Raw genomic sequence first — 25,422 nt, 5'->3', positions numbered from 1 at the left:
CACGGCAAACGCTTTTTGATGTGGTGGAGGCATACACGCTCGCGTGCTAAAATTTAGGTGCCCGTTAAGGAACCCCAGGTGGTCAAAATTATTCCACAATTTCCCACTGCAGCGTGCCTTATAATGAAATTGTTGTTCTGGCACGTAAAACCGCAGCATCTATTTTGTCCAATTATTTATAGATTTCGTTCATTCGGATACTTGCATGGAATTTAAGATTAGGAATGGTAAAGTGTGTATGGTCATTTTTTTGGAGAGAGAGGGGTATTCAAGTTGCCTGTTGGCATTATCAATTATTTTTATGTGATTCTAACGGGATCAATGAGCGGAAGAGAAAATTATTTGACCCACTTTTCATAATGAACTAGCTATACATTCAATGCTGCCGCATTGGATTGATGAGAACTGCACAAGATACGTAGACTATATGTAGCAGGAGTTGCTCTGACGGTTTCGAACATCTGTCGAAAAAAATGTATGTGCATATTGAAAAGAATAAGCACATGCGAGCGCTTACCCATTTCGTTGGAATCTTTTTTGTGGAAAGCGTTCACAACTGCGGCTCCTCCTCTGGACCAGCTGTAAAGGAAGGGTAAAGCAAATTAGGCGTACGTCAATATTGGGGATTGTACAGAACGCGGAAAACAACCAGATATAAAGGAACTTCAACGTGCCATCAAAGTTCGCAGATTCATTTTACAAGACCTCAGTAGAAGTGTTGCACCTGGAGAGAAAAACCAGGAGGTACCAATGAGCTCAAAATACAAAGGCAAAGAAAGCGACTCTTTCTTTGCGTAGCCCACCACCGTTTTATATTAGGCAGTCGTTCCATCCACTTGTAGGTCTGTAGTCCTGTAGATAAGTTAACTGTTCTGTAGGTCAGTCGCTATCTCGGCGAACATGTTTGCGGATCTAAAAGGAACTATACTGTGCACTTGTAGAGCTGGAGAACGTTGTTAGGCTGCTGAGCACGAGGTCGCGGGATTGAATCCCGGCCACGGCAGCCACATTTCGGTGGGGTCGAAGTGCGAAAACACCCGTGTACTTAAATTTAGGTGCACGTTAAAGAAGCCCAGGTGGTAGAAATTTCCGGAGTCCTCCACTACGGCGTGCCTTATAATCAGAAAGTGGTTTTGGCACGTAAAGACCCATAATTTAATTTTTTTGACCTCTTATTGAAGATATCTTGTTCCGTTAGGAGGGTGTTCTTAAGAAGATGCTCAACTATTGACACGACAAAGAGCTGTGGTTCAGATGAGATTGTTTTATTTTCTACACTGTTACTCTCTTTGGTGTAGTCCCTACTTAATATTTAAATTCAAGGAATGGCTTTCGGCTAGCAGTGATCCTTCGTTATAAAAAACAACAATAGATCGTTTACATAAATCACGTGACAAACAATCGCTCCTAAATTATAGGCCATAGTCCCTAACATCTTATCGTGCAAAATGTTGGAGCGGATATTATACGGGTATATTACACTGGCAACAATATTTTCCCCAATTTTAGACACGGTTTTCGTCGCGGTTAGAGCACTACCGCTCAATGTATAAAATTTAGTAATTACATAATTTCTGCAATTCATAGAGTTTAAATAATTGACGTTATCTTCACAGACTTCTCCAATGGCTTCGTCTAAGTTAGTCACTTCGAACTTTTACACAAGCTTGATACGATATGTAAGTCCTTATCTGGTTCTCTTGATCAGTAGTTTTTTTTATTGGCTGTTCACAGAACATTTCTTTAAAAAATACTGTCTCTTATTCTATCGATGTATCATCCGGTGAATCGCAGGTCTTCGTCTTGAGGTGGTGACTTTTCTTACCGTATATTAATACTTTGCCTACTAATCTTCAATGCACGTACGTTTACATGCTGAAAAATGCGTACTTTTTCAAACGATAAGCTCGCCAAACGAGCACAATCTCCTGAATATTCTTTTTTTGTGAATTTTGTTAGTGATGTAAAACCTGGCAAATGACTATAGCTGGTAAACCACTATAAAATCCTGGCAACTCACTAACTATTAGATAAGCCAAAATAATGTCATTTTCGAAGCGTCTGTTTTCACCCACGTTCCGTGAAGCGCTTACATCTTCTACGGTGGAAAAACTTTCCGAGCATATAAATATCAAGTTCGTTATTCAAACACCAGCATGCAGTAGTCTCGTCATACTAAACATATTGTCAACAAAACTCTTAAAAAGCTTAGATATTTATGGCTCACATAGCGCACAGACATCTTACATACTAAATTAACCATTTTCAAGTTAGTTATCTGACAGCTTCTGGATGTTCCTGTGTGGTACGGGATCTATATAAAAATAAGATGCAGAGAAGTTAGAAATTATAAGAAAAAGAGCAATGTTCACCTGCCGTCTTTACGACAGGAAGGTACCCCGTCTTTTAAACATTCCGCTTTAAACTTGACTACTCTGAACGCCCGTCGCCACGTACGATTCTCAAAACTCTTGCACATCCTGATGAATTCTACTAACTACGCTTCCTTAATATACACACAACATTCACGAAGCCCTCTTGCAGTGCTGCTGCATTTTCCTGCAGCACTGCTATATAGTGCTCACCCAGTCTGGTTTTGCTTCTTGTGTCTTCGTTTGTTGTGTTTTCAGTGAAGTGTGAGTTCGTACAAACTTGCCCAAATTATGGTTCCCGTAGATAGGGCACTTGGCATCCACGAATCCTGTGAGCTTTGTAAACGACGTGGCATTGTTGCTGCGATGTCTTTGTTTGCATTGACGATATCGATGCTTCCGACGTGGTTTTCCACCAAGCGCTTTCTTCTCGTCGCGTTTTATATCCTCTGTGTGTGCCCTGTTTGACGCTTGCCACTATCATCGTCACGTACGCGTCATTGTGCCGTCGATGTAGTTTTGACGAACAAGACATTGAAGAATTGCGCCCTAACATACCGCTATCTTCTCAAGAACAACTTTTATGCGTTGCAAGTAACGTCATTTGCGCCAATACAGTGTTGCTCGTTCTAGTCTGCGAAATGCATACTCAGACGTGACTGCCCTCTGCAAAATCGTCGTTATGTGTCGTCGATACCCCCAATGGTCGCCTTCAGCGTAACGGAACAGACGGACGGACAGAGCAAACCCAATTTTGAGCACTTCTCGGCTGTCGCAGTAATGTTCCCCTGGTTATGTGCCCATACTTGGTCAATCTTCCCCGTTGAATAAGTGCCACTATAACACGAGAGCTGTATAGAAGCCACTTCACGCACCTATCTTCCGCACTATTCCTTCGACAAATACCAAACATCACCATTATCCAAGTGGAATTGCTGCGTCGACGTGTCACAGTGTCCATTCGCATGAACTGCGCTCTCATTGCACCTAGCTTGTTGACGGTGCGGTCGATAAACAGGAACATCGCACGACAATGAAGTAGCAACTTTTGCAGTGCATAAACAAAAACATTGCATGAGATCACACGTTGAATAAAACGACAACAAAAACAAGTGTACGTGTCGTAATTAGTTGTGTAGTATTTCGTTAACCTTCTCACGAACGCTTCGTCACAGACAGGTTCCAAAATGTACGTTGCATGTCCGAAATTTTTAGTAACAACCATATGAAGCCAACAGATAATGAAGCAAAAAAGCATAGGAATCTTATCGCATTCAGAAATTTCACTGTAAGAACATTATAGAATGAAAATGATTTGCATTAAGCTTCATATTTGCAATAACGCTAAAATCAACATCAAAGTTTTAAATTCAGAAAATGAACATTCATCGCCTGTTTTTACATCTGTGATCAAGTTCTTGCAATAACACACAGTAAGCTCTATTCGTGAAATCGTTTGGCAGTTTCCCAAACTCTTGTGGTTTTCACTATGTATCATTAGCAAATACAGGTATTTTGGTATGATTCGCTTAATCTAGAACAACAGTAATTTGAGATTTTCTGTGAGGCCATAGGGCTGCAGGGCACCTTGCTTGTCTCTCAAATGATGATGTGTATATACAGAAAAGGTACGTGGTGTCTTACACATTTTCCTTGTCATATGGCTGTCGTAACATCAGCAGTTTTCGCATGTCGTTGTTTTCGCTAATGTAATAAGACATGTCCAAGAAGGAACTGCTCAGATTTAGGTTTGGTACCTGCAAGATTAAAGTACAGTGGTTGGATGACTGGCGACTAACTGCAGAGTCATCGTAGTTTCGGGCGGCATTTTCAAGCAAAACCGCTTGCAGGATGGCCTCCTGTGCACTAAAACAGTAGCTCATGGAAATGATGCCCCAAATTTTATCAGAACCCTACAAATTACGAATAAACACACAAAAGACGAACAAAAAAGAAAAACATGCCGCTATTCTGAAAAAAAATTTTTTTCATCGCGCAGAAGAAAGCCACTATTTCAACTAGAAAATGACAGTCTAGGTATATGTTGGAGGACTGCTTGCTTCCGTGCCTTCTTATGCTATCTTCGGCTGGTCGTTTCTGAGCACTCTGGAGCGCTCTGGCGAGAGACATGTCTTCGGCTGGTTGAAAGAGGGTGCGCGCCCTGCGTTCGGCTGGTTCTTCTCGGTTGCTCTCCTCTATCTTGGAGCGCTCTGAGGCGCTCTGAGGCCTGTCGTCGGAGCAGTCATCGAGATTGAAACGTCATCGCAGCGCCGCGTCGCTGCTGTTGGCGACGGCCCACCGTAACCTTGGCAACCTAGGCCACTGCATGCTGGCGTCTCGACGAACGTTCGTCCCGCCGGCACGTCCGCCGGTTTTTCCGGCAGCGCCGGGAGCTTTGGATAGCCGAAACATCGCACGTTGGCAGTAGTCACGTGGTTTCGCATCAGCAATTTCCTCCTCCGAGAGTGAGTCGCACGTTCGGCTTGCGCGCTTGTCCCCTAGCTCTGAGCTCGGGAAACGACCGATCTACCCGACTCTGGTTCGGGCCATACAGGCGACCAGTCGAAGATACCATTAGTCTATGCGCTAAGTGGCCTACCATTTTTTGCTGTTTTCTTTCAGTACAAATGACCGCCCCTTTTGGAGAGGCGAACCGCCTAATGATGTAAAGATTTCCTCTAACTTTCATCACAGTTTCATTAATTCAGCAGTTAAATGCTTACTACTTTTTGCAGCCGTTTAAATCATTTATAATCAGGCAATTTTCATTCGTCAGAGGTAAGAATGAATACCCGACAAGGAACGGCGCGGCAACCTCTTTTATAACGAACATGGCCATAACAAAAATTTCAAGCATCCATTCAGTAAAACGCTCGCTCAACGTTTTGGCTATATCAAGAACGTACCGATTTACTCTAGTCAGGCTTTTGAGCTCAAGCGAAAGAGCTTCGTAATTTTTCTATGGCCGTTGCGGTCGCCATTAAGGACAGTGCTTGAACTCGGCCAGACAACAATTCAACCCTAATAATACCTTCGAGTGGCAAAGTTCACTCACAGAGGCGCTCCACAGGGATAAAGCATGCGCTATCAGATCATAATATATTTGAACATAATATATTTCTGTATCGCATGTTTTTTTCACCCTTGATATATCTGCAAATGAACCTCAAGACACACAGGTGTCTCAATTTCAGATTTCGGCGGGCAGGAAACACGGTGACGCCAATGAACTTTCTGTACATTGCAGGATTCTATGGTACTGTGATTTCCCTATTTTCGTAGTCTTCTTCGCAGATGGTAGAACCGTAACTTTATGTTCGCAAATCCAGTCGAACTGTTAAATTGCTATTGATTTGACTACATAACAAGTGGTCTGCTTTGAGTACTTTTAATACGTGCTTGTCGCATGATAACGTCCGGCTACTGACCACTGCATGTATAGGTTTGATGTTTGCTGTCACCGTCGCCGAATATAATGCTGTGCGCAATAACACATGTGCGCAGCTGCGATTTCTTAATAAACAAGGGAATGTGGTATTAGCGTCGCAAATCGATTAATCGTGATGCTTTCCAAGTCGACATCAAGAGTAACATCAAGAAAGAATTGAGCATAACATTAAGCTTCAAATGAGGTCCCAAGGATTTGCTTACAAGCTGCGAAAATATAGGTATATTGTTCAGAGCACATTGTGTCAGGATAGAGGTGATGCGTTGCGATCTTGATGATGATGTGTAGTGTTTTGTGGCGCAAGGGCCAGGTTTGGCCAAAGAGCGCCATGACAAGTTGTAATGTTGACGATGTATTGTGGAAGATGTGACTTGGCTGTAAAGTGGCCTAAAAATATTCGCTGTAGAGTGCGTAAAATTAACTTGTTATAAAATTATGGCGATGACAGATGACGAATACTATGAACACTAAAATCCATCGTGAAAGAATGATGCAGAATAGAAAATATATGAGATGGCAAAAATGCCTGGAGCACTGTTGCCTCGCCAGAGCCCTTCAAACACAAGGGCCTAGAGGCACGTGCTACACGAAAGAACTATCGCAGCGCCATCCTCTGAAGAGAGGAGACGCTACGAACATGTTGGGCTAACAACATGCAACACAACATCTTTCAGATAACTTAGGACTGCGTTAGTGTCGAAGAGCGGTTCTGGGCCGAGTAACATTACAGGATGAAGGGGAATATGCTGCCGGTATGCTAACGGAAAATGTTTCTTTCTGTCAGATTCGGCTTTCCGACACTCCAGGAGGACATGGAGGACGGTCAGCCTCTCCCCGCATCTACCGCAAGTTGGAGGCTCGTTTCCCGTGAGTAAGAAGTTATGTGTTCCAAAAGTGTGTCCTATTCTAAGACGGCAGAATAGGACATCTGTCCTGCGGGATTTTGTTACAGGAGGCCAGAAACCTAATTGTGGCTTTATCACGTGCAGTTTGTTATTTACTTCTGCGTCCCACTTACGTTGCCAGTGGTTTCGCAGTTTCCTTCTTAAAAAAGGCTTCAGGTCCGTGACAGGCACCGAAGCAGTAGGACTGACTGTATGCAATGAAATTGATGTGGCCATCTGGTCTGCTAGAACGTTACCCTCGATGCCCCTATGTCCAGGCACCCAGCATATAATGACATGCTGGTTAGACATATACGCTCTACAGAGGACGGAATAGAGCTCAGTAATTACGGGGTTTCTGTGTTTACAGTGCGACTTCAAGGCTTTTACGACGCTTAAGGAGTCTGTAAATAAAATTGTTTTTTGAATATTTGATTTTCTGATATGTTTCACAGCCGACAATAGTGCATGGGCCTCAGCCGTAAATATGCTTGTTTCAGGGTGCAGTACACCGGATTCCGAGAAGGATGGGCCAATGGCTGCGTATGACACCCCGGCATGCGACTTAGAAGCGTCTGTATAAAACTCTGTGCACGAGTACTTGTACTGGAGCTCCAAGAAGTGCATTTTGATATGTGTCTCTGGCGCATGTTTTGTGACCTGTACAAAGGATGTGTCACACTCTATCAGCTGCCACTCCCAGGGCGGTACTAGCTTAGCTGGAGGCATTAGGCGTTGTTCGAGAACTGGGACATCCATTTCCCTGCTAAGTTCCCTTGCACGCAGTGAGAAAGGAAGTCTCATAGAGGGCCTGTTATGAAAAAGTGTTTCACATGTCAAGTCGTTAACGGTTGTGAAACACGGATGTTCCTTATTAGAGCGCACTTTCAGGAAATAGTTGAAGCTGATGTAAGTTCTCCGAAAATGGAGTGACCACTCATCGGACTCAACATACAGACTTTCAACAGGGCTTGTTCTAAATGCGCCAGTGGCCAGACGGATTCCCAGATGGTGTACGGGGTCTAACATCTTTAGCGCGCTCGGGGCAGCAGAGTGATATACTGCGGCTCCATAGTCTATTCGTGACCGAACTAGGCTCCTGTAAAGATTCAACAGGCACTTCCTGTCGCTACCCCATGATGTGTGGGATAGGATTTTAAGTAGGTTCATTGTTTTTAGACATTTTTCTTTAAGATGTTTTATGTGAGGAATGAAAGTCAGCCTAGAGTCAAGAATAACACCAAGGAATTTGTGTTCTTTGCTGACAGGAATTTGTTGTCCGCCCAGTTCGACACAAGGATCTGGGAGCAGGCCTCTCTTTCTTGTGAAGAGAACACAAGAACTTTTATGGGGGTTGACCTTAAATCCGTTTTCGTCTGCCCACTTGGAAACCTTGTTCAAGCCCTGCTGTACCTGTCTTTCGCATACTGTGAAGTTGCAGGATTTGAAGCCTATTTGTATATCGTCTACGTATACGGAGTAAAAAATGGCAGGTGGTAGTGAAGCACGTAGCGTGTTCATCTTGACGATAAAGAGAGTGCAGCTGAGCACGCCTCCCTGGGGTACACCAGTTTCCTGCGTAAAGGGACGTGAGAGTTCATTGCCGACTTTTACCCGGAAGGTACGGTTTGACAAATAGCTTTCAATTGTGTTCAGCATATTTCCACGGATGCCAATTTCCGACAGGTCTCGCAAGATCCCGTAACGCCATGCCGTGTCATATGCCTTCTCCATATCGAGGAATATTGATAGAAAAAACTGTTTATGTATATAGGCATCACGGATATTTCCTTCCATGCGCACAAGATGATCGGTTGTGGACCGCCCTTCTCGGAATCCACACTGATAAGGATCGAGTATATTGTTGAGCTCAAGGAAATGTATAAGTCTGCGATTAATCATTTTTTCAAAAAGCTTACACAGACAATTAGTTAGAGCTATCGGACGGTAACTTGCCGCCAAGGAAGGGTCTTTTCCCTGCTTTAGAACAGGAACCACAATCGCTTCTTTCCATGTGGATGGGAGGTATCCCGAAGCCCAAATAGTATTGTATAGTGTAAGAAGTGTAATTTGTGCGTCTGTATGTAGGTGTCTGATCATGTCATACATGACTCTGTCTGGTCCCGGTGCAGTGCTTTTACATGTGTTCAAAGCAGCTCTCAACTCGGCAATACCGAAAGGCCGATTATACGGTTCATTCTGCCTAGACTTTCGTATGATTGGCTTACGCTCCACTATTTCTTTATGTTTAAGAAAGGATTGGGAATAGTGCGTTGAGCTCGACACTCGCTCAAAGTGCTCCCCAAGTGAGTCTGCCTGGTCTTTTAGTGTATCGCCTTGTGTGTTTACTAGAGGTAGTGAATATGTTTGTCGCCCTCTTATCCTAATTACCTTGTTCCAGACTTTGGCCTCATCTGTATAGGAATTTATACTCGATAAAAACTTCTCCCAACTTTCTCTTCTAGCCTGTCGGCGGGTTCTCCTGCCCTGGGACTTTATTTTCTTAAAGTTAATAAGATTCTCCGCAGTGGGAGACGCTCGTAGCAACCCCCACGCTTTGTTCTGTTTTTTACGAGCGATCCTACAATCGTCGTTCCACCACGGGACACGCCGTTTGTATGCCAAGCCATTTATTTCTGATATGCATTTAGATGCAATATCTATAATGAAGGCTGTGAGATACTGCACAGCAGCATCAATTCCTAAACAAGACATGTCATTCCATGAGATACTAGTTAAGTTTCCGAACTTCTCCCAGTCGGCTGTATCGATCTTCCACCTAGGAGCCTGTGGTAGACATTCTTTTTCTTTATGTGTTTTTAGCAGTATAGGGAAGTGGTCGCTTCCGTAAAGATTGTTGGTAACTTCCCATTCGAGTTCGAGTAGTATAGACGCGGAAACTATACTAAGATCTATTGACGAAAAGGTTCTGTTTGCAAGAGAGTAATATGTGGGTTCTTTCTTATTTAGTAGGCACGCACCAGACGAAAAAAGGAACTGTTCAACGAGACGGCCTCGCGCATCGATACGAGAGTCTCCCCACAGGCTGCTGTGCGCATTGAGATCGCCAAGAACAACATAGGGCTCTGGCAATTGATCTATCAAGGACTGAAATTCATGTTTGTTTAGTTGGTAATGCGGGGGTATGTAAAGCGAGCAAATAGTGATGAGTTTGTTTAGTAGGACAGCTTGAACCGCCACTGCTTCAAGGGGCGTTTGTAGCTGTAACGGTTGGCAAGCTATACTTCTATGAGTGACTATGGCAACACCGCCCGATGATGCGACGGCATCATCGCGATCTTTGCGAAAAGTTAGATACTGTCGAAGAAAGTTTGTGTGTTTGTTTTTTAAATGTGTTTCCTGTAAACACAGCACTTTTGGATTGTGTTTTTGTATAAGTTCCTGCACATCATCAAGGTTTCTGAGAAGACCTCTGACGTTCCATTGAATTATTTGTGTATCCATATTGGAGGTCAGTAGGTGCTGTGTGTACAGAAAGAGAAGTAGTGATTATGGAAATTACAATGATTAAATTACAGAGCCTTTCGAGGCCCTGTAACGGGAGTTTTGCCCTTCCTGGAGCGTTCGAGGGAGCCTCGCCGCTCCTTAGGCGCTAGGTGCGCCTTGAGGATAGGTGTTGTGTCCATTGCCTCTTGTGAGGCGCCGGACACGTGCTCTTGCGAGCGAGAAGTTTTCAGAGAGAGTCCCGCCTTGGAGGGCAAGACCCCAGCGCCCACCAGCGCGGAGGTCGATGGGGCTCCCTGAGGAATTTGGCTGCGCCGGCTGTTGCCAGCGCTGGAAGGGGCCGGGGAGAGTGGGGCAGCCTCGGCTGCGCTCACCTTCGGGGTCGGTGGCCCCGTCTGCTGGGTAGACGGAGCAGCGCTAGCTGCAACCGCCGCGGGGGCAGATGGCGTGACTGCCGACTCACTGCTTGTGGGTCGGACAGCCACCGGAGGCCGTTGTGACGCTGCCCCCTGACGCGCCACTTCGGCAAAGCTTTTCTTTGGCAGGTATGCTACCCGCCTTCGTGCCTCTTTGAACGATATATTATCTTTTACTTTTATGGTTACAATTTCTTTTTCCTTCTTCCACGATGGGCACGACCGCGAGTACGCGGCGTGCTCCCCATCACAGTTTACACAGTGGAGAGCGTTCTCACAAGTTTCAGTGGTGTGTTCTGTGGCACTGCATTTAGCACAAGTTTGGCGGCCGCGGCAGCTCTGCGAGCTGTGGCCGAAGCGCTGACATTTGAAACATCGGAGTGGATTGGGCACGTAAGGCCTAACACGGAGCTTGATGTACCCGGCCTCGATTGACTCGGGCAAGATACTTGATCCAAAAGTAATTATTAGGTGCCTCGTCTGAATCTCTTTACCATCACGCCTCATCTTTATTCTTCTGACGTTGATCACATTTTGTTCGCTGAAGCCTTCCAGGAGTTCCGCTTCAGTCAGCTCAAGTAAATCATCATCTGACACAACACCACGGGTGGTGTTCATTGTACGGTGTGGGGTTACTGTAATGGGGGTCTCGCCAAATGACACTAGCTGCGGTAGTTTCTCGTATTGTTTTAGATCGCGGAGCTCCAAGAGGAGGTCGCCGCTTGCCATCCTCGACACCTTGTAACCTGGACCAAAAGCATCGGTCAGGGATTTTGAAACAAGGAATGGTGAAATGTTTCGGGCTACTTTGTTTGGCTTTTCAGCGTGAATAACGTGAAAGCGGGGAAAATTCTGGATTTGACGTCCAAAAAACTTGAAGACATCTTCGGTGCGCCCTCGTTTCTGAGGGCGATCAGCAAGGGAAGGGAAAGAAGTTTCCATGAAAAATTGTATATGTTCGGCAACAGCGCCGACCGCCCACCACGGAGCCCAACGAGGGGACGCGGCAGAGCTTGCATACAAGTCTGCACGACGCCAGTCGTACGCCGTCACTATAACCGAATATGGTGTACCCAAGGTTGGATAGCCACACAGGGTTAACCCTTGCCGCCAGGAGAAACGAAGTAAAAAGAAGAGAGAAGACGACAGGAAAGGTCAAAAAGTGAGAGATAAAGACGAAGATTTGAGGAGGGAGAGACAGGAAAAGGCGACTGCCGATGTCCTCCAGGTGGGTCAGTCTGGAGGTGCCGTCTATGTGAAGCAGAGGCCAAAGGGGTGTGTTGCCTCCGCCGGGGGGCCTTAAAGGTCCAAACACCCAGCATCGGCTCAACCCCCAGGATCCCCCTTTCCCCAGACACGGCTAAGCCGCGCACGGCTACACGCGGGAGGGTCCAACCCTCGTGTGCTCGGGTCCGTGGTGTCGCCACACACCAAACGCCTGCTGACGCAGACGCCCCTGCGGGAGTTGCGATCTTGTAACTATTCTGAAAGGGAACTGTTCTGAAAGGGAACTGTTCTGAAAGGGAACTGTTCACTTGCCCACGCGTGATTGAGTTTTACGGTACGAAAGCGTGATTTGTAACAACCACAGGAAGACAGGGAAATGGCTGTTCAGCGCGCCATTACATGATCGTGCTTCTGTGTCTTGTGGACGCAGACAAATACCGTTGGTGCACGCAAAGTATGGTTTAATATCCACTCACCACTCTCGTGTTGGAACAAACGTTGAAAAAATTAAGCAGTCACCATCAACATCCCCGTTAATTGTCGTCAATCAAAGCAAACAGAGCAAAAAGCTTCAGTTACATCGATTTCAACAGTGCGTAGGATGCGCATGTTACCTTATACATGAGTGTGCCACAATTAGTGCCTGTAGTCAATCAGTGTATGCGCAGTGAGTTTCTGCCGTCAAAATATTTTAATCTTGTTTCATTCAATGTTAACTCCACTGATTTCGGCCCTTCCTCGACTACCGGCGTACTAGCATGAAATGCCGGCTGAATGTACTAATTCCGAAGAGAATCGAACGAACACTCACCTGTTTGTAAAGCTGCTCAAGATATGTTACGTTGAGTTGCCATTTGGGGTATCCAATTTTCGAACCCATTTTCGCCAACTGTAAAAGCAAGATGAAGAACAACTTATTATATCTGATGAAAACGCTCTTGAATTTACAGATTGGCTTATTTAAAAAAAAGCTTTAGTGATCACGGGAAGACGCCGTAGGGAACAAACGGTCTTGTCGCGTCAGTGCCAGCAACGGCTACTCTGGCGTTGCATTATGCGCTATCCAATGACGCGCCGCTCACTGGACTTACTATGTAGCATTTCAGTAAGAAAGTGGGTTCCATAAACCTACGAACTACGAAAGGGGGTCAGCCGTTCCCCGGTATCACGCGGGCCATGCTCTCACGGTAACAAATATTGTGACTGCCGGCGAGCGCTAACCTCACACGACACAACGCTATAGCCAGTGTATTCGTTCTCTCGAAGCCTCATCTGGCCTATAGATATTTTCCGCCGTTCGTCAGGGTATAGCATAGCCAACGTGTTCTGTCGAATTTGCAAACCCAACTTGTATCGCACTAAACACGCAAGGAGGACTTGGACGCTGCCATCACTCTGAAGCGAGACCCGAGGCCCGGTTGTTGGCGTCAAGCGCTAAGACTGTTGGTTCTTAGCCTGTTTTGATTGCTTTCGTAATAGTTATTGTACCCTTCCCTGTACGATATGTACCCTGTACACGTATCCTGCTGACATACCCGGTTGGCGTTGTTCCGAAGATCTGCCAAACCGAGGCGTTTTAGGCGCTGCGTGAAGAGCGACGTAGGCTGTCACATTGTGCTTTTCCTTTAGCCTGCAGCATGCGGTTGTGGTATTACAAGGGTCTTTATTGAAAAGTTTCTTGGTTTTAGCAAGGCGCTACATGTTGAGGCGACATCTCTTCACGTTCATAAGCGAGCGTTGGTAATAGACGACATGGCTTGAGAAACACCCAGCCCTATTAAGACTAGGCCCTTGCGCTTAAAAAACTCAATGCCCTTCCAATGTGTAAAGGAGGATGACCAGCGAAGGTGAGCGTGTGGGCCCCTTAATAGTGAACCGCACCTCCCCCGCGGGTCGGTTCGGCATTGTACATCTTCGAGATCGGCCCCCTATGGGGAGTGCTTAACGGCTACGTCACTTCCGCCCCGGTCGGCCCAGCATCGCACAATCTTCGGGATTGGCCCACGTATGGGGTGTGCTTAACGCCTGCTTCACCACCGCCGCGGGTCGGCTCGGTATTGCATTTTCTTTCGGATCGACCCTACGTGTGGGGAGTGCCTGCGGCCTACGTATACGGGGAGCGCCCGTATAATTGCGTATAAAAGGGACCTTTCATTTCGATATAGAGGTATATTTCGTTATTTCGAAACAAGAGGGACTGAAACGGGTATTTTGCGCCACAGAGTATACCTAGGAAATCTAAGCACCAACGAGCCCAAGTAGAAGTCCTATTGAAAAGGGGCTCTTTACCAATTCTGTTGCTTCATGAAAAACGGATATATATATATATATATATATATATATATATATATATATATATATATATATATATATATATATATATATATATATATATATATATATATATATATATTATGTTGACACTGTACCTTGTCTTGTGCAGCGGATCGAGTTTGACTGTCCATCCAGGTGTTGTTTTGGATTGTTTCGTTGAATGTCGTCATGAGCCTCTTAACAAGGTCTTCCACCTGTGAAAGCACAGTGTTCAGCCATATTTTGGTGGCAGTGTGATAAAAATTATTGAGGAGAACGCAAGTGTCCACAACGCATCAGGAGCATACGACATGCTTGATGAGTTATACTATATGCGATATTAAAACGCAGCATTACAGTGCTCATTATTTTCTTCGCTGAACCCTTTTTTTATCAAAATACGCGCTGTAGAATCGACGGGATCGAATTAATCTCTACGTAGCCTTTTTGCTTGATTACACTATGTATCCAAACTTACGCCCTTAATGGGTAATGAATATTTCACTTTTAATTACCGAAATTCACCTTAACGTTTTACGCAGATAAATAATAGGTGAAAGGGAAACGTGGAACCAACATGACAACTGTGTTATTTTATAGCCTAGTGCTCCACTTCGGATTTAGAGCAATTAGCCTACGTGAACTTGGTGTATGGCTTACATGGCCATCAGCAATGATGATTTACCTGTTAGTCATTTGTGCTATAAAACAAGACAAATACGAAACAAGAAAAATGTCCACAGGGAAATGGAGGCTTAAATTGATTAACAGTGGTAGGACAAGGAATGTCGCTGAAGTCAACTTTTTGACAAGAACACAGCAACTGCTTTTCTTAACGGCGTTTTCTTTCTTTTTTTAACTCTCCAACACATTCAGTGGGGAAGCAGGAGGAGAATACGGTGGTGCGACTGGCAAGCGGAAGTACACTTTTTCAATAGAAAGGGGTTGAAGCACAAAAGAAGAAAATGACGGTGAAGGGGGGTCAAGTAAATACTATTTGTGTTCACCCTGCGCTGTCTTTCACTAAAGAGGCCAGAAGTTCATAGGGAGATCGAGGCTTGAAGTGAATAGCAGTGGCTAAAAAACGAAATCTCGCAGGTCGAAGCAACAATGTTTGTGTCGTTTCTATAATGGTTCTTGCTATTGTTTTTTCAGAGAGCGTTGGTAGGTTCTAGCGATATTCCTTGTTCGACCACTGCTAATCAGGTAATCACCTCGGGATTCCATCTTTCCACAAATTTCTGCCTTGTTCTATACCATATGAAGTTGCACTAAGTAATGTTGACAAGTTGCTGTGATAATGGCATCACAGTTTTAGCGAAAACGTCACAAGGTTTATTAAGCGTGTGCGCGGTTACCTCTTCCTTAGCTTCCTGGCGGAAATTTTGCAGCACGTAGAGGTAGCCGACGATCTCTGGCATCATTTCGTTCATTGTGTCGACACACGTCTTCCATCTGGCCTTCTCGACTCGGATTCCCGAAGACACTTGCTCCAGCTCGAATGAAGCATTGCGAAAGCTTTCCGAGGCGCTCGCAGCCCAACCGAGAATCTCTCGCAGTCCAGCGAAGTTGAACAGAGTGTTGCTGTAAATAGATGTTAGGATGTCACATTCGCTTTACACGGTCATATAGAAGAAAAGAAAGCGAAATTTTGTTCACTCACCAGTCAACGCATTGGAGAAATTGGTCTAATTTACTGTAGTACTCCTTAGCGTAGAGTTCTACTGTTTCGTTTTCTGTTAACGTAATGTTCACCAGGGAAAACCGTTTATTGAGCATATGCAGCAGTGGAATCTGAGGAAAACGAAATGCGTTGTAATAAGTTTTTTTTATCACAACTTTATTGATACAACTACGCTGCAAAAAATTTCATTACTCAGGGATGGTGAGTATTCTATAACATTACGTTTTTTTATTACACGGTTTACTTTTAATTTCCGTTTATGAAGTAACATTTCTGCATAAATTCATTCTATGCAACCCGAAGATGTGCACAGTGACACTGCACATCACAGAAGGGGTACTGCAAGTATCGTCACATGTCGATATTTGTGGATCTCTATATTTATTTGGGGTTGAAAATGCCCATCTAAACAGCATTACCGAAGTTCGCAAAGTCTTATGTTTCATCTATTTAGAAGGCCCGCAGCTTCCCCCCGACGTACCCAGACTTCATGATTGACTAAACAGCCGAAAACAGGCGAAAACATATGCTAAGAAGCAAACGGAATGTGCCCCCAGACTACAATGTTACGGTTATTACATGTAAACAACTACTAAAAAACAAACACAAGTTAACAGGAAAGGTATGACAAATTAGTTTTCTGGGAGCCCGCAAGGTTTTGAAAGGTTCACAAACAGACAATTGTCATTCACCGGACTGTAGCAGGTTATACGAGGTTACAAAGGAAGCATGTACGCGTTTCTCAGACAGAAAGCTTTGCAGTTGAAATACATTGCGTTTGCCAACCGTCGCCACACCAGGCTTGTGGAGCCAAATCCAGAGGAAGAGGCTACTCCTTTTTTACGTCCGAGTAATCCCAATATACTGCGGACAACTTTCTGTGGCTATTAAGGGAAAGCTACGGAGGCCGAGCTTCTGCACATGTGTTACAGCGCCAAGTAGTCCGGCAGTGTTAGACATTGCTTTTGGCTGCATGGAATACACGCCGAATCGACGCAGCTTCCACGTGCGATGGTGTCACGTTTTACCAGACGCGGAAGGCGAAAGCTGCAAAATAAGTCAACTTTTACATTCAGTGGGGTGTTTTGCCTCATTTAACTGTTACTAATAAGGTGTGTATGATCTCTCTACCCCGGCTTAAACTAAAGTAACTGAGCATGTGTTGGTGGGCTAGTTGGTTTAGCATGATTACAAAGACGGCGCCGAATAAAACAACACACGAAGAAGGGGAACACGAGACCACACGTAGGCGCACTAACAACAAGATGTTAGCGCACTAACAAGATGTCTGAATTACAGATTGCATGAGCATAGATATAAGATGGAAAACCAGCTCTCCGGTCATATAAGTGCGCATTGTAAGGCTCACAAGTGCATCCCAGATTTCGATAGAACCAGTGTTCTGTACAGATCTGACCATCAACTCACAAGGGAGATATTGGAAGCGCTTGAGATAAAAAAGCGCGGACTTGAATGTATCAGTGAAGCCTCAGTTTCACTTTCGACAAAGGAACTGGCATATCTTGAGAGTGACTCTTAAAATGTTATTCTGTATCTTCGCTTCCTTGTGCGATGCAGATGACTGCCCTGTTTATTTCTTGTTGTTTCGATCCTTGACAGCAGCTATATATTACTATGTCAAGAAATAAAACACTCAGTTGTTAGTGCGCCTACGTGCTGTCTCGTGTTCCCCTTCTTCGTGTGTTGTTTTATTCGGCGCCGTCTTTGTAATTAATTAAACTGAAGAGTATAAAAACACCGGACTCTTTTCTGAAGTGTTCACACTTGTGCGCACTTTGCCTCCCTAGCTTTCCCTCTGTAGCCACTATGGTTCGAGCATATTATAAACATAATATTATTACACTGTGATAGCCACAGAAAGTTGTCCGCGAGTATAGTAACGCCATTGTGAGCTGGCGTTAGCAGTGCAACAGTCTCACGATGTCTCGCACTATTCTCCAACTACACCGACAGCCGGTGGAGCTCGGCTTCGCGGGGAAACGTATTGCAGGAGATACGAGAGCCACGCAGGCAAAATAACATAAGGGGGCTTAATAGAGTCGAGCGTCCCCACAGATTATGCGAGTGGGAGCTGTCGTTACTCGAGTGTCAAGTAGTACTAGCGTCGCGATGCAGCTAGTGCTTCCACCTCAGGGGGGAGAGTTCTGTCCCGTGACACAGTGCTCAATTCTCTGCAACACCCGCCGGACAGGTGTCGCACTCCGCACATCACTAGGGACAATCACGGACGAAGAACACCACCGACTTTGTGTGCAGTATCGTGGACCTATTGACAGTACTGCCTCCGTGGGGACAGTGCCGCCGTTCGATTCGTGCGGACAACGCGCGCCAAGGTGATCTCGGAGGCCATGGTGCAGAAGGCGGATGCCCTCCTGCCGGTGGCGGCGACAGCGTTAGACGCCGCGTCTCGTCGCGTCTTCGTTCGCAATAAACGTGCGATGCGGTTAGTGCTTACAGCGTTTCTGACGCTGTGCCATTCTCGCTATCTTTGCACAGTGCGAGAAAAATTTTCGGCCTGCTATTTCTACCCATCTGGTGCATAGACACGTGAAATTTCGCAAGGGCTATAGTGTCAAAGAACGTTTACCTTTGTTCTTCAACGTACGCCACCAGGGCTGATGACCTCTGAAAGCAGGTTATGGGACGCGTTCATCGCCCGAAACTGCTGCACGTTCGTTATCATGACGTTGGGCTCATGTTGTCGGCTCATGAAAGATTCGCTTAGATTAATTCCCCAAGTCCATATGATTTCCAAGCTTTTTTCCCCCAGATGTTTTTAACAACGTTTTAACCGTGCCTTTCTTTTGCCATAAACGTTAGCTTTAAAGTCAGAACTCGTCTGGCTTTCTTGCTCTCTTGTTCTTATCAGTTTAGTGGATCTAGTCAACCATGACGTCATGCAATCTTACCCGACTTTCTTTTCCTATTGAATGGCGCATTTGTCAACAAATGCAGGTCTTTTAAAACAGCAAAACTGGTCTTTATATCCATACGGTCCCGAGGAACGAAAATTTTGCGTGAGGAGAAATTCGAGGTGTGGCAAAGGACCAGATCGCGCGGGCTGGCTAGCGAGTAGAGGCGTGAATCGGTCAGGGAAACGTGCACATATACATAGCAATTTGCTATTTAAGATATTATTGAGCTTCGGGGAGGCGTTAAAGATCTCCTGGTGATCAAAATTAAACCGGAGTCCGCATCTACAGCGTCGCGGCGTGCCTTATGATCATGTTGTGGCTTTCGCGCGTGAAACACTGGAATTCAATTCAATTAGGAGATTACTGAGGGCGAAATGAAAACGAAGACAGCCATAAAAGCACGTATCAAAGACCCATGCTTCTGCAAAAGAATGAAACAAAACTCTTTCGGAATTTCATTCGGATGTTTGTGTTGGTATTTTATTCGCGGTGTCTGCTCGAGAAAGTATCTTGCCTGTATTGCGTCCTTTACTTGAATGCCCGAAAAATACACTTTCGAAGTTTGTGAGCACTCGGAATTCGCACTGTGCATTGTATATAAACACAGATGTCAAATTCCTTCACTTGAATAGAAATTAGCACAGTGCCCTCAAGTGATAGTGTGATACATACTGCTTACATCACAAGTCAGCCTAACAATTCATAAATTGTGCTAAAACATTTACAGTCATTCACAAAGCCGTTGGGAATGGTCGCAGGATATGGCTTGTGACCGACTCGGCAATAAAGAAATGGGCGCAAGCACAAAGCTATTTATCATGAAGACTAAACAGCCCACTCAGAATTATCAATACGCAAATAACCGTCATAAGATTGCGTAAATTAGTGCAATCAAACTTCTAATATAGTATCGTTTGTTTGGGAAAGACAATGATATAGTATGCGTTACTGGAAAGCTCATATTTTATCATGGGACTTGATTTTCTCTTAGTCATAATCGGGGATACCTTTTCCGTGCGACATTATATAAACGCTCGAAACTTGTTGCGCTTTATATTTGATTCGCTCCTCGAATCGAAAAGTCACTATCTGTCAATAATAACATTTTTTAATGGTTATCGAGTGTTTGAAAATGCAAACTGTATCAAACAAACCAAACGAAAAAAGTTTAGCAAAATTACGAAAACTTGATTCCCGTGGCCATTGCTAGTTGGCATAAAACCTGAGATGTTGCGGAGAGGAGCAGGTACATCTCTCAGGGAATGACACCTTCGGCTACCGCAATCATCCACATTCTCCCAAGAGTACTGGCTATGGAAGCAAACTGCTTATTGGGTCCTAATGTGCCATCTGTGCTTTTAATAGGCAGCGCTTCATAATGTGGAATGCAATGACAGAAAATTTCTAGTGTTACTAACTTGTGGCCATTGCATCATAAAAGCAATTAAAAATGCTTCATTGTTCGAATATTATTCGTGAAGTATTTGATGGTGGGTTGGCTTCAATTTGCTTCCTGGAATATTTTATTCGTATTTGACTGAGTCTAAAAAATACTATTCGCAAACCCTTACCTAATAACGTCGTCATATAGCGGAGAAATACGCGGTCCACCCACGCCACTGCGTATAAAATTCATGCACAGGCGGCAATGAGTGTTTGAAGTTTCGGCGCAATAGAAAAGTTAAGAGCCGGAGCAATTGTTGAAATCTCCAAGCTGGCCTTATTCAATGGGTGCATTTGATGAAGTAGCAGAAAGGATGCCCGTAAGCTCAATGAGTCGTCATGCAAGACCACGTCAACCGAAACCAACAGTGTCGCCAAAGGTGCTCGACAAAGGATTCGACATTTGGATTCCTCGCATGAGGTTACTTTCTTTGATCTGCAAGAGATGTTTCGTCTCTAAGACGAGAGCGCTTTTCGAATACAAGGACAGTGATTTGCTTACCTGAGTGAAATTCTTTTGTAATTCCCCGATAGTAGTTCTTTCATAAATATCCAGGAGGTTGCGCCTTTCTTCCGGGGGTGTGGTCAGCTGTAAATATCCGAAGTTGGGTGCGTGATTGGAAACACGGATAACAAGCTAGGAACTACAGAAATAAGAAAGGAGTGACACGTTTAGCGGACAGCATCCATTCAACGACTTACGCTCTATGAAGGACAGCATGTGTCGTTTTTTTTGTTTTCTTCCGCTGTTCCCGTCTTTATTTGCGGTCAATATGATATGAAGCCTATCCACTGTCCGAAAATAGGTCAGAGCTATAAATTATAGCCGTATTCACAGCATGCGCATGCTATTATGGCATGCCACGGTGGCTGTAGCATTTGGCTGCTGAGTACAAGGATACGGGTTTGATCCGTGGCCGCCGCGAGTGCATCCGATGAGGTGAAAGGCGGAAACACTCGTTTGCTTGGCACTGTTTACATGTCAAAAAAATGCACATAGTAAAAATTTATCGATAACCCTCCACTAGGTCACTCCTCACAGCATCTGTGTTGCATTCGAACACTAATATCAATCAATCAATCAATCAATCAATCAATCAATCAATCAATCAATCAATCAATCAATCAATCAATCAATCAATCAATCAATCAATCAATCAATCAATCAATCAATCAATCAATCAATCAATCAATCAATCAATCAATCAATCAACGGTGGTAGTGCGGGCGGCGATGGTGATGAGTGCAGGCTGGGTTAGCGTATGCAGACCTGGCCGGCAATTTCTCCATCTTAGCACATATTTATGTGCCATAAGTGCCTGTTACCATGAGTTGATCTGTCTTGTCCCTCGCCGAAATGCGAGTAGAATCTGAGACACTTCCTTGAGCGCTCTCCGCGGTCCTTCCTGGAAAACGAAATGTTCTGTCATCTTCACGGCGAAAACCTATGTTCAAGCAGTCCAGAAGTCTCTTCCTTTCAGAAAAGAAGCACTTGCAGGACGAGAATAAGTGCTCTGTATCACCCAATTCATTGCACTCTATGGAAGATGAAGCATCAGCACGGCCGACATTAAAGAATAATGGAGGCGTGTAGGCTGATGCTGCTCTTACTGAACACGAAGGTGGCTTCACGGCGACTATGTCCCGTTACGAGAATGGGTGGATCTGTCAGTTACCAAAGTGAATAAAAGGGGCGACGAATTGTCTCTTTGCGAAGTTGGTGATTCACCGGCGTTCTCAATGCTGACTGCCTTGAAGGCGAGTCGCTGGTAAGAGTATCAGTTCGATACAACCGTAGTTTGCAGCAGTCTTTGAGACCCTCTTACAGAAGTTCAAAGGGCCCTCACGAAGGTCAGCGGTCAGCGGTCAGCGTGATCAAGTGGTGTTCGTTTCAAATGCCCGTCTACTTAAAACTATGGTGACAGAAGGGAAGAAAAAAGATTCTTACGTTGGCCAACTGTCCTTCAAAATGCACAAGCGTGTCTGCGAGCCCAGATAGTACGTCTTCGCTGAAATTTGGCTTCATGAGTCGCAGCGCCGTCTTTACAACCTTCTTGTAAGCCGTTGTTATATTAACGTTTGTTGATGCATTGGGATGAATTAGCTGATTCCTGCCCACCGTTTTAAAACGTAATTGGTCTATCTGAAAAGTCAAAATGTTGTAGATTAATTCACGCTGGAAGTGTAGTACAAGAGTTTTAAATATAGAATTTTAATAACTTCGGTAAATGACCTAAGTTCTGAAGGCCCTGATGAAATTCTTTACAACCTTTTTGTAAGCCGCTATTATTGGCACTTTTTTTGTTGCATTGGGATTAATTAGCTGATTCCTACCCACCATTCGAAAATACAATTGGTCTATCTGAAAAGTCAAAAAGGTTGTAGATTAACTCAAAGTGGAAGTGTAATACAAGACTTTTAAATCTAGAACCTTAATAACTTTGGTAAATATCCTAAGCTCTGAAGGCACTGATGAAATGCACCATGGAGACATGACGTTGCTTAACAATGCGGTTTCTTTGAGCAGCTTGACATAATGCTAACAGTGCAAGAAAATATTCCACTCATGAAAAGTATTGTTCAGCGTCTTCTAATACTACAATGTCAACCCCGGTTACAACGAAGAGCTTCGACCGCTTCTGGTTGCGTAGTCGGGTGGATGATAATTTCCCCTTTTGCGAGGTGTTACTGTTTAACGAACACTGATGACACATGCGTCCTACGCTGAATTATTACCTATGATTGAAGGAAGAAATGAAAGGAGAAACGTCATTTGACATGCGTAAGAACAATTTATGGCGCATAACTATATGCGCAAAAAATGTTATTCTTAGCCTTTAGGTTCTCAGCGACTTTTCGAATAGCGTTCTCAACGCTCGACACGGACTTTCTGCGTGCTTGACACGTGATACGCTACCGCAATATTTAGTATATTAGGTCGTCTGCACTTGCGCTGCCTCTGTACAGAACTGCGGCAGGCATGCCGGAAGATCTCCCATTTTCGCATAGCGTTATCACGTACCATTCTAGAGCGTAGGGTATTATTATTGATGTGGCAACAAATTAAGCTCTTAGAACGTTTTTGTCTTCGCCAACTCATCAAAAAATTGGATGCTTTGGCACCAACCAATCTACTAGCTGGATGTCAAAACACTCTTCCGTCTCGGTGCTGCTTTTCTAGGCCTAGGAGCGTCAAAAACAAGCAGCTTACTTTACATTAAGGATGAAACATCGCTAATACTTTGTGCCCAGTGTGAGATGATACTTAGGTATGACTGATTAGGTATGACTGATTAGGTATGACTGCTTTCACAATCGGGAGCAAGCAGATAGCAAGGTCGAATTCAGATAGAGAGGGGCAATTTGAGCTATATCAGGTTTTGGCTGGCCTGTCCGTTACGATGTTACGACGAAGTCACTGCGAATTACCCAGCGGTATAAGACGCACACATGCAGTGTGCCTAGCTTATTACTGTAACGTACCCCGTGTCACGCAATAATAAACTGTCTGTCAGGCTACATATATTCAAGTCCACGTTATTATACTGCTTTTTGTCCAATACCGATGTAACGAGTCTACAGCCGAAAAAGCGGAGTAATGTTCAGAAAAAAATTCGGGATCCCACGCGCTGCGAGTGTGTGTTTGAGCTAAGCCCTAAATGGCGCTTGCGTAGAACTCTGCTCTTGTTTAGAGACCATTCGCAGGTAGAGCGAACATGGCCAAGTAGAACACATTTTTCACCGTGAAACGCCTCGCAGACCGTAAGCCTAAATTGTGGCACTCGAACGCAGGGATCCCACGCCAGACGACGAAATGATGGCAGGGCATGACGGCAACCGTGGGGCGATGATACTCTAACAACATTCGGATAACAACACTAGTATGACGACAATGGAGTAGCCAGGAAGGTGCAATCATGGCTGTGTTATAGAAAGACGTCATACCTGCGAAAGACTGGTGATGGTAGTGAGGCGACAATGCAAAACGACACTCGAATGAGTACAACAGAATGACGACAATGGAATGGCAACAACGACATGACGACGAATGTATGACAGTGCGATGACGACTATGAAATGACGAAAAAGGAATGACTATTATTAGAATGATGACGACAGTGCGACAACGACGGCATGTCTATAACGATAATAGGACACAGAGTGGCTGTGTCGGCGTTGCGAAAATAGGATGGCGATGATGGAAGGACGTTGTCTGCATGACTACGATGGCATGAAAATGGAATGACGGCACTGAAGTGACAACTACTGTATGACTACGACGCATTGGAGACAAAGGCACGACACGACTACACGATTAGGACGGCGTGATGACACTGGTATGAAGAGCGTGGAACGAGGAGGATGCAATGACGAAGGCGGCGTGGCGAGAAAATCCTGACGATGATACGATGACAAAAGTGGAATCACTACGACAAAACCTTGGTTACGGAATGACGATGACCGCGTGAAACTGAATAATTGACGACGACGCAATGGCGACAATGGCATGATGACAACGGCATGACGATGACTGAAGGACGTTCACTGCAGGGTTACGATGGCATGACTACAACGACGATGGCGAAACTGAAATGGCAACGCCCGTTTGTCGACGATACATTGACGACAAAGGCATATCGCCGACTGCATAAATACGATGGCTGGACGACACTGGTGTTATGAGGGTGGAACGACGATGACGCAATGACAACGACGGAATAACGAAATCATGACGATATGATCATAAAAGTGGAACCATTACGACAAAATGTTGGTTATAGAATGACCATTACTGCATGACCGTGAATTGCTGACGTCGACGCAGTGACAATAAAGGCATGACCACAATGAGATGACGGCGACGTAGTGACGATGAAGGAACGACGATGACAGTATGACGACGAGTGCTCGAAGTAGGCGCCGTGAAGACATGATAACACAGTGACGGTGACAGATTCAAGACGGCTGAAGGATGACGATGACCTGACAACGAAGTAATGATCAGAATGGCATTAGGCTGTAAAATGAGGAGCATGGTTTGACGATAATGACGCGTTGGTGTTGGACCTCACAACCGCGCTTACGCGCATCACCAGCCCAACTCGGGCTGCCTCGATTCGCACTGGATCCGTTGTTTGTTTCAGTATGGACCGTATAGCCGGCCAATCGTGCAAAACTATTGCTAGCATCCAGCAGGGATGACAATGGCCCGAAGATAACGTTGCCTTCCGTAT

The 25,422-nt window shown here is 44.8% G+C and overlaps 1 protein-coding gene across 6 annotated transcripts in view; it reads right to left on the bottom strand.

Moving 5' to 3' along the window:
* LOC135901932 (neprilysin-1-like) overlaps nucleotides 1-25,422 on the bottom strand; it is an 80,851-nt gene that overhangs the window by 39,850 nt on the left and 15,579 nt on the right. For all 6 annotated transcript variants that reach the window (XM_070525253.1, XM_070525256.1, XM_065431773.1 and 3 more), the window contains 8 exons: nucleotides 22,137-22,331; nucleotides 20,691-20,777; nucleotides 15,789-15,919; nucleotides 15,484-15,709; nucleotides 14,242-14,340; nucleotides 12,624-12,701; nucleotides 4,017-4,129; nucleotides 518-579 (listed from right to left, as the gene is read on the bottom strand). In XM_070525253.1, the coding sequence (XP_070381354.1) occupies nucleotides 518-579; nucleotides 4,017-4,129; nucleotides 12,624-12,701; nucleotides 14,242-14,340; nucleotides 15,484-15,709; nucleotides 15,789-15,919; nucleotides 20,691-20,777; nucleotides 22,137-22,331 (991 nt within the window). The remainder of the gene's footprint in view (nucleotides 1-517; nucleotides 580-4,016; nucleotides 4,130-12,623; nucleotides 12,702-14,241; nucleotides 14,341-15,483; nucleotides 15,710-15,788; nucleotides 15,920-20,690; nucleotides 20,778-22,136; nucleotides 22,332-25,422) is intronic.

Source organism: Dermacentor albipictus, chromosome 9 (assembly GCF_038994185.2).
Source record: "Dermacentor albipictus isolate Rhodes 1998 colony chromosome 9, USDA_Dalb.pri_finalv2, whole genome shotgun sequence".
Taxonomy (NCBI): Eukaryota; Metazoa; Arthropoda; class Arachnida; order Ixodida; family Ixodidae; genus Dermacentor; species Dermacentor albipictus.
Note: the sequence above shows the minus strand (reverse complement) of the source record. Positions and strands in the feature narration are given on the sequence as shown.